This window comes from Mus pahari, chromosome 2 (genome assembly GCF_900095145.1).
Source record: "Mus pahari chromosome 2, PAHARI_EIJ_v1.1, whole genome shotgun sequence".
Lineage (NCBI taxonomy): Eukaryota > Metazoa > Chordata > Mammalia > Rodentia > Muridae > Mus > Mus pahari.
Window position 1 is genome coordinate 146305214 of NC_034591.1, and position 10536 is coordinate 146315749.

General features: G+C 38.3%; 1 protein-coding gene across 1 annotated transcript in view; it reads right to left on the reverse strand.

Annotated features, from left to right (window-relative positions):
• LOC110316069 (killer cell lectin-like receptor 2) overlaps window positions 1–10536 on the reverse strand; it is a 24901-nt gene that overhangs the window by 9133 nt on the left and 5232 nt on the right. Inside the window, 2 exon segments of the mRNA XM_029535031.1 lie at window positions 2437–2540; window positions 4288–4430. Coding sequence (XP_029390891.1) covers window positions 2437–2540; window positions 4288–4430 — 247 coding nt within the window.

Consider the following 10536-nt stretch of genomic DNA (forward strand, 5'->3'; position numbering starts at 1 on the left):
AAGTTCAGAGCTGAGACAGAAGGGAGGACCATCCAGAGAATGCCCCACCCAGGGATCCATCCCATAAACAACCACAAAACCCACAAAACTATTGCATATGCCAACAGGTTTTTGCTGACAGGACAGCTGATATAGCTGTCCCTTGTGAGGCTATGCCAGTGCCTGGCAAATACAGAAGTTGATGCTCACAATCATCTAGTGGATGAAACACGGGGCCCCCAATGAAGGAGCTAGAGAAAATATCCAAGCAGCGGAAGTGGTCTACTACCCTATAGTTATATGAACTAACCAGTACCACCAAGCTAGTGTCTCTAGCTGCATATGTAGCAGAGGATGGCCTAGTCAGCCATCAATGGAAGGAGAGGCCCTTAGTCTTATGAAGGTTATGTGCCCCAGTATAGGGGAATGCCAGGGCCAGGAAATGGGAGTGGGTGGGTTGAGGAGAAGGGCAGGGGAGAGTATAGGGGACTTTAGGAGAGGAAACAAGGAAAGGGGGTAGCATTTGAAATGTAAATGTAGAAAATATCTAATAAAAAATTAATCAAAAAAATTTTAAATAAAAGAAAAAAAGCAAAGCAAAGTGTAAGGCAGGGGATACACTCAGAGGAATTATTGATCAAAGAAAATATAGAGGCCTCCAGAACATCATAGCCTATTGGCATTGACCTTACCATATTATTTCCAACCACAATTACATGGTAACAACCTATTGCTGAAGACACCACACATTTGAATGTCAGGACCAAGAGAAATCCATCACAAACCAATTGGAAATTATTTTCCCCTGGACTTGCTTTCAAAAGGTCAGAAAGTCCCTTTAGGAGAGATAAAATATGAATGGTTCTACCCAAAACTAATCCCTGCATGTCACCATACTGACCTGCTAGGCAAGATAAGTCCAGTTTTATCATGGTTACTGGATGACTGGCTACTTTCTTACTGAAGTTGAGACCTTTATCATGTGAAGAATGCCATATTTGGTGTTGTAGTAGAAATCCAAAGTCTGGACTGGGGAGGTCACAAGCTCTACTTTGGAACCTGCTACCATAACTCTGCTAAGTGGTCTGGGATCAAACTGGATTCTTCAAACTTGTGTTTATATCCTAGACCTGGGTGCTCTCAGCCTTGGTCAGAGAAATATCTTTTCGCAGTGGGTAGTACAGAGCTGTAGAACTAGTCAAAGTGTTGATGAGAAGAGAATATGCACTCAGCTCAAAAGCAGAAAAGTTCACAAACCACCTTCCCCAAACACAGTAAGACTCATGGAACATCAAAGAAGAAGAAGAAGGAAAACGTAAAAGCCAGAGAAATTGAAAGTCTTGTGAAGTGCTTTCTGCCTTCTGGACATGGCAAGGCTATCCTACCACTCACAAATTGCCCGCAACTCTGGTTGCTCATGTGAGACCTGCATCCCAAATCCTGTATGGATGTGGAGGGCTCTCTGCCCTTAATGAATTACTATTGTTAGGTGACAGCTGCTGGAAAAGGAAGATTCAATTCTTTATTGAGGGTGTGGCCACTGGTGCATTTCCTTGCTCTGGTGGAAAGCCTACAACCCTCCACCTATTTACAGTAAATTCAGAAGAAATGGGTTAGAAGAGAACATGTTAGGGCACATGAAGGTGAAGCTTTATAGTGGAAAAAAAAAAGAATGAATATGATCAAATTCCATTCTGTATATGTATGAGATTTCTTTCCTTTTTTATTTTATATTACATTTTGGTGGTGGTGGTGGTCTTTCAAGACAGGGTTTCTCTCTGAAGCCCTGATTGTCTTGGAATTCACTCAGCAGACCAGGCTGGCATTGAACTCAAAAATCAACCTACTTCTGCCTCTCTATTTGTCTCCCAAGTACAAGTATTAAAAGCATGTATCACTAGAAATGACATGCCTTTTAAAGAGACTACTAGAAAAGAAATATTATTAAGAAAATCAATGAATGCTTTTCTACCACATCAGAAATGAACATAAATCTTAGATGTACCGTCCAGTACCTTGAAAGAGAAAGCATATATATATATATATGTGTGTATGTACATATATATGTAAATATCTTCTTATATTTAGAAATTTAAAAAGCATATAAGTAACTACAGAAACAAACCCAGTGAATGTAAAGATACTCGTACCCATTGAGTCTGTCAAAATGATCTGGTCACTTCACATCCTCTTAAGCCTTTGATTTGCTTGTGCCTTGTGCACCTGAAAACACAGAATCCTGACCTGTGTTCAGTATTGCATCATTCATAGGAAACTTCTAAACTGTTCTTTTTTTCTTGTCTAACACTTGCTTAAATACTGCTTTTTGCGTAATGTTCTTACCAGTGACCTTTATTAGAAATGAGGAACTCTGCGTGAAATGAGAGGAAAACCTTTGTACATAATCCTCTCAATTCCCGCACCAGTGTTAGAGTGTGCAGGGTTCTGGAAACTCACAGTTTAGGTGGTCCATTGTCAATCCGTTGCGATTTCTCTTTGCTTTTATCATATGTCAATGCAATCCAGTATATGTTTCCTTGAAGTTGGGGTTTAAGGAACTTCTGTAAAGAAAACAATAGATCTTATGATAAATTTTCCATCAGTTTGGTAAAAGAACAACCAGGAAACTTCCTAGCTATTTCTGTCAGTTCTCTGGTGTCCTGTCCTGCCGGAGAAAATTTCTAAAGTAATTTCACATGAGTAGCTCATTTCTGTTAAAACCAATGTCAATTTCATAAGCTATTTAACATGGTTGCTTCAGGTGTCTCGTGATAAAATAATTGAATAATTTTTAAATAATTATAAAATTAAATAATTTGTCATTAAATAATTTGTGACTGTGATTCTTAGACAAAGTCTTGCCATGTAGCTGAGGCTGGTCTTGAATTCACAAACTTCCTGCTTTAGGACACCAAGTATACACTACACACTGACTCATTAAATAATTTTTGATACTTGATTAAAAGATTCAAGTGATTTTTCCAAAAACTACAGAGGCATCATCATAAGTGATGTCCCGTGTTTAAAGCAAATCTACTAAGATGAAAATTCCTGTGCAAAAAGCTGAGTATTAAATTCCATTCTGCAGAGAAGAAGCCTTTCCTAGTTCAGATCCAGAAGTGACAGAACTTGAGGAGGAAATGGGAAGACACCTAGAAGTACTTAGAATGTCTCACATGGGCATTCATGATGCATAACCTTGCATTAGATTTCAGAATATATATCATAGTAAAGGTTTAAATTTAACCATGTATACTGCATCTAATTGAACTTTATATTAAAAATTATAATGTCTGGTCTGGCCCTAGTGAGAGAAGATGCACCTAACCCTTGAGAGACTTGAGGCCCCAGGGAGCATGGAGGCCTGGTGGGGTGGACATAGAGGGTGGAGACATCCTCTTGGAGACTGGGAAGGAAGTATGGGATGAGGAGCAGTCAGAGGGCAGACAGGGAAGGCAATAACAACTGGACTGCAAAGAAAAGGTACTTAACAAAAAAATTATAAGAATGCTGTAGTATTAATAATGTAATTATTAATTAATTGTGTAATTGTTTAAATGTGTATTAAACTGATATATAAATCTTCTACCATATTCTAAATTGCAAGGTTTCAAACTGATCCTGTAAGCAGTTCTCCACGAAAATATGATTTCCATATTTGTAGAGATTTCCTTACTAATGAATGTAAAAAGACAATGTCAGTTTCTTGGCTACCTTGTTTTTTTTAAATACCAGTTCCTAATGATGCAAAGAATATTATAAAGTAAATATTATAGATATATTCAGTTAACTGGTATGACTATTTAGTTGCATGGTTCTCACATCATTTCTCATTTGGAGATAGACCCAGCGGTTAATTACTTTCCCTGTTGCCTTTCAAGTACTCATCTCAAACAGTCATATTACTGAGTTCCAAAGAGCAAGCACTAGGCATCTGCCTTTGGGGCATTATTTGGCACTCTTGGTCACAGCTTGTGCTGAGCCAAATGCTTAAACTTTATCAAAGAAAGACATGCTTCTCTAAGGCACTCTGTTGCAGACTTCTGATGAAGGGAGGAGATTTCAAACATTCCACTGTTTCTTTAGTAACAAATCTCTTCATAACTGATGCTGAGTCCTGACTTTAAGTGGAGAGCAGGAAAGAGTCATCTAGGAGATTATTACTGAACAGTTTTTGCTCATATTACAGAAACATAACACACAACCCATGAAGGACTCTTTTAAAAAAAAAAAAACACTATATCTTATTATCTAAGGTTTAGAAAGAGAGAGTCTAAGGACAAAGGAGGATATAAGGGTCTATAATACCAATTCATCCTCATCATCTATCTTCAAAAGAAATAAGTTGCAAGCCTGGCATATCTGTTTACATCCATTCCACGGTTGATTGTCCATGATGAAATAATAGCATTTCGTGCCACAGCAGAACCAGTGTCCTTCCACTTGTTTGTCTACAACAGAAAGGGTGAATGATTAAACTTCCTGTTTTCTGGTATTCTGATGTCAGAGTGATATGTTTATGATTAAACATCTACTAAGTAAGTAAAATATCACAGCTCTCAGAAATTGAGGTTATACAATGCCCAGAGACCCCTGTACACCCATCCTCTATGCAGCATTGTTTAACACAATAGAAAAGGTAGAGAAAATGTAACAAATACACTCAAAGGAATACTATTTAGCCTTGAAAGTGAGGTAAAGCCTGTCAGGAATGACATTTTATAGCAATAGTGCCAGCACCCCACAGAGTGAGGCAGGAGGATCACCACCAGTGTAAGGTCATCTTAAGCTGAGTAGTGAACTCCTGGACAGCCTGGGCTATACAGTGAGTTTCAAGTCAGCCTGAGCTACAAAATGAAACCATGTGTCACACCCAACTTCCCCCCAAAAAGAGATCCTGACCAAGTATAACGAACTGTGCAGTAAGTGTCTCCCAGGCAACTAATGTCTGCTGCTCACCTAGTGTCAGGATGCAGTGTCTATTATGAGGAAACTCACTGCTAAAGAGACAACAGGGTCTTTGTAATCTCCGGTCTTTCTCACAAATATGTAATAAAGCCCCTCAGAAATGCATGGATGAATTGGAGACTGTCATGCAAAGTGAAGCATGTCAGCCCCAAGTCCATCCTTTATGATTCCACTCAGATGAGGTTTCTAACCCAGGCCAACTCTAAGAAGCAGAGGTTTGTGAAACACCAGGAGCTGGAAGGCAATACATGGAGGGTAGAATTCTGGACCTGGAGTAATGCACAATGCCCACAGAGGTCTATAGGCTACTTGGAGCTGTGCTGTAGTCTCTATTAAATGTTCTTGCCTTAAGAGACACATAAAGATCTTTTTGAAGGTGATAGTCTTCTGATTATGGTAAGGCCTTCAAGGGTATGTATCCCCACATGCCCGAAGGTGGCAAACTGAGTACATTAAAATGTGTATAGTTTATATAGTATCAGCATTTCACTATGATTATTTTGTTTGGTGGGGTTCTGGGAATGGCCATGGTCTGTCAGTGAACTTTATCACCAAGCTTTGCTTTTCCATAAAAGAAGTATCACAGTATAGCTCAGTCTGGCCTGGAATTTGTTTGGTTGTACAACCAGACCTGAACTCTGGAGCATAATTAATCCCCTTGCCTGGACTCTTGAGAGAAAAATCTATGCTCATACTTTCTTCAGTGATATGACCTGGAATGCTCACTGGCCCCATTATCATGGAAGTCTCAGGGCAGGCTTAGCAAAGTATACTTAGAATCTTCATTACAGTCAGGTATTGCAAACTACATTACATATTAGAAGAAAGTTGGTGAATTCTTCTGACAAATGGAGATTCCCTACAGATACTTAAAAGAACAGCCAAGTTACTCGTATATGCAAGAATTTATCAAGGCCTAGGAAAGGGGGGGTGTGCTTTTAAGAGGAGCAACAGTATTGCATTATTCATGATAAGGTCTGCTAGAGCAGAATCCCCATGGTGCTAGCTTTCACAAGGCTCAAAGGAATAGCATAAATTGTGACTAGGGTATGAAATCCTCTCCTGGCTCCTGTCATTATTCTTAACTGTAAACATTGCCTAGTTCCTGACAGTCCTTTGAAGGCATTCCCTTATTTTGTGTCAGATAACTTCAATGTACCTTGCCTGTTGTGACACCCTACTTCTTTATTTTCTGTATTATATAAAACTGATGCGAACTTTGACAAAAATTATATTCAGATACACACATTCTCTGTGCCTGTGTCTGTTTGTCACCCTCCGTGCCAACTCCTTGCTTGCCTGTAACCAGAACCCCCTGATTTCTACCTCAGATTGAGGGAGACTGACTGAGGCCGGTCCATGACACACACACACACACACACACACACACACACACACACACACATCAAAATTACAGTAAATAGAACTCATTCATCATAATATCTCTCAGCATCAATGTACTTAATTCCCCCAGTAAAAAGACACAGGCTAACAAAATGGATGGGTAAACAGAACCCATCATTCTGCTGTATAAAAATAACGTATCACAACAACAAAAATAACCATTATCTCAGTATAAAATGTTGGAAAATGGTTAAGCAAGAAAACAAATCCTAGAAACAAGCTGGAGTATCCCTTCTATTGTCTAATAAAATAGACTTTCAAACTAAAAGCAATCAAAAGAGACAGGGAAGGACACTTCATACTTATCAAAGAAAGAATCCAAGAGGAAATCTCAGTTCTGAACATCTCTGCTCCAAATGCAAAGGCACCCACATTTGCAAAAAAAGTATTAGTAAAGTTTAAATCACACACTGAACCCCACACATTAGTAGTTGGAGACCTCAACATCCCACTCTCACCAATGAACTGTTCATCAAGACAAAAACTAAATAGAGAAATAACAGAACTGCTGAAATTATTATTCAAATGAGCCTAACAGATTGAACATTTTACCCAAACACAAAAGTATATGCATTTTTTTCACCACTTCACAGAACATTCTTCAAAATTGACCATATAATTAATCACAATGCATGCATCAACAAAATATAAGAGCATCGAAATAACCCCAACATCTTACAGATCACGATGGATTAAAGCTGGACTTCAACAACTGAAACAACATAAATCATACATATTCATGGAAAGTGAACAGTTCATTATTCAATGATCATAAAGTTTTAGGGAAGAAATTAAAAAAGATATTAAAGAATTTCTAGAACCCAATGAAAATGAGGGCACAACATACCCAAACTTATGGGACACTATGAAAGCAGTAATAAGGTGAAAGTTCATAGCATTAAGTGCCCTCATAAAGAAACTGGAGAGTTCTTACAAATTAAAAGTACATACAAAGGCTCTATTTTAAAAAAAAATGTAAACACACCCAGGAGGTGTAGACGACAGGAAATAATCAAACTCAGGGCTGAAATTAATCAGTTAGAAACAAGATTAACAATACAAAGAATCAAAGAAACCAAGAGTGGGTTGTTTGAGAAAATCAATAACATAGGCAAACCCTCAACCAAACTAACAAAAAGGCAGAGAGGCTTAGCCAAATATACAAAATCAAAAATGAAAAGGGAGACATAACAACAGACACTGAGGAACTTCAAAGATCATTAGGTCTTATTTCAAAAGCCTGTACACCACAAAATTGAAAAACCTAAATGCTAATTTTCTAGACAGATACTATTTACCAAAGCTAAATCAAGATCAGGTAAACTATCTGAATAGTCCTATAACTCCTAAGGAAATAGAAGCAGTCATTAAAAGTTTCCCAACCAAAAAGAAACCCAGTGTCAGGTGATTTAGTGCAGAATTCTACAAGATTTTCAAAGAGCTAATACCAATACTCCTCAAATAAGTCCCCAATTTGGAAACAGAAGGAACATTGCCAAATTTAATTTTATGAGGCCACAGTCACCATTGTACTTAAACCACACAAAGACTCAAGAAAAAAAAGAGAATTTCAGATCAATTTCCCTCATGAATATTGATGCAAAATTACTCAATAACGTATTCACAAACTGAAGCCAGGAACACATTGAAGACATCATCCACCATGTTCAAGTAAGCTTCATCCCAAGGATGTAGGGGTAGTTCAATACATGAAAATCCACAAGTGAAATCCAAATAAACTGCAAGGAAAAACTCATGTGATTATCTTCAGTAGGTGCTGAAAAAGTGTTCTATAAAATCCAGCACTCCTTCATTTTGGAGAAAGCAAGGATACAGGGCGCATACCTAAACACAATAAAGTCAATATGTAGCAAACCAACATCCAACATGGAGAGAGACTTAAAGAATTTCTACTAAAATCAGAGACAAGTCAAGGCTGTCTATTCTCTATCTTTTCAATATAGTACTTAAGGTTCTAGCTAGAGCAACAAGACAACTAAAGGAGATCAAAGGGATAAAAATTGGAAAGAAAAAAGTGAAAGCATCATTATTCACAGGTGATATGACAGTATGAATAAGCAACTCCAAAATTCTACTACTTCTACAGCTGAAAAACACCTGCAACAAAACAGTTGGAAACAAAATTAACTTGAAATCAGTAGCCCTCTTCTACACAAGTGATAAATGGGCTGAGAAAGAAGTTAGGGAGACAGTTCCCTTCACAATAGCCACAAATAATATAAAATATTTTGTTGTAACCCTAACCAAGCAAGTGAAACATCTGTATGGCAAGAACTTCAAGACTTTTCCATCTTCTGGTATCTTTCAAGTCTGGAAGATACCAGAAGATGGAAAGATCTCCCATACTAATGGATATGTAGGATTAAAAGTGAAAATTACCTTCTTACCAAAAGCAATCTACAGATTCAGTGCAATCCTCATCAAAATGCCAACACAATTCTTTAGAGATCTTGAAAGAACAATTCTCAACTTCATATGGGAAAAAAACAGTATAGCTAAAATGAACCTGAACAAGGAAAGAACTTCTGGAGGTACTCCTATCCCTGGCTGTACTACATAGCAATAGTAATAAACACTTCATGGTGTTGGTATAGAAGCAGACAGAGGGATCAATGGAATTGAACTGAAGACACAGAAATAAATCTATGCACCTATGGACATTTGATTTTCAAGAAAGAAGCCAAAAGCATACAACAGAAAAGGGAGAGCATTTCCAACAAATGATGCTTGTCTAACTGGATGTCTACATATAGAAGAATGGAAATTGATTCATATTTATTACCCTGCACAAAAATCACATCCAAAGGGATCAAAGGCATCAATGTAAATTTAGATACACTAAATCTAATAGAACAGGAAGTGGGGAACAGCCTTGAACTCGTCAGTACAGGAGACAGCTTCCAGAACAGAATATCCAAAATATATAAAGAACTTAAGAAGCTAGACATCAACAATCCAAATAACTCATTTTTTAAAATGAGATACAGAGCTGAACAGAATTCTCAGCAGACAAATCTCTAATGGTCAATAGCACCTAAAGAAATGTTCAAGATTCTTTAAGTCTTGGTAATCTCTCCTATCCTAGGTCTCTGGGACTTTCTAGAGGTTCCATTTCCCCCATAATGCCCACTGCTGCATATTTTGATGGGAGTGTAAACTTATGCAACCACTCTGGAAATCAACTGGGCAGTTTCTTAGAAGATTGGGCTTCCTTCTACCTCAAGATCCAGCTACACCACTCCTGGGTATAGATATACCCAAAGTATGCTCTACCATCCCACAGGGACACTTACTCAACTATGTTCATAGCAGGTTTATATATAATATCCAGGAAATAGAAACAACCTAGAACTCGGTCAGCTGCAGAGTGGATAAAGAAAATGTGTTTCATTTACACAATGGAATAAGAAACAGCCATTAAAAACAAGGACATTATGAACTTTAAAGGCAAATGAATGGAACTAGAAAGGATCATCCTGAGTGGGGTAAAAGATAACCCTGGCCCAAAAGGGCATGCATGTTATGTACTAATTTATAAGTGGATATTAGCAATAAAGCACATCATGCTTTAATTATAGACTCAAAGAAGCTAAATAACAAAGAGGGCCCAAGGGAAGATGGTTGAATCTTTCTCTGAAGGAGAAACAAAGGAGAAGTGAGCAGGGTGGGGGATGGAGACCATATGTAGGGAGAGCAAGGAAGAAAACAGGGAGATCAGCTGGCAGAGGCCAGAGGGTGTAGAGTCTCAGACTCTATCTGAGACTTTTCGAGGTGGGGATATGTATCCTGAAGTGGTAACTTCCTGTAGCCAGGCAGGACATTCAATGGAAGTATAAAGACAACAACCCTGTGTTCCATCCAATAGATGGCTGTGAGCATCCACTTCTGTATTTGCCAGGCACTGGCACACCCTCACACGAGACACCTATACCAGGGTCCTTTCAGCAAAATCTTGCTGGCATGTGCAATAGTGTGTGTGTTTGGTGGCTGATTTTGGGGTGGATCCCCGGGTGGGGTAGTCTCTGGATGGTCCATCCTTTCATCTTAGCTCCAAACTTTGTCTCTGTAACTCATTCCATGGGTATTTTGTTCCCTATTCTACGGAGGAATGAAGTAGCCACACGATGGTCTTCCTTCTTGATTTTCTTGTGTCTTACAAATTGT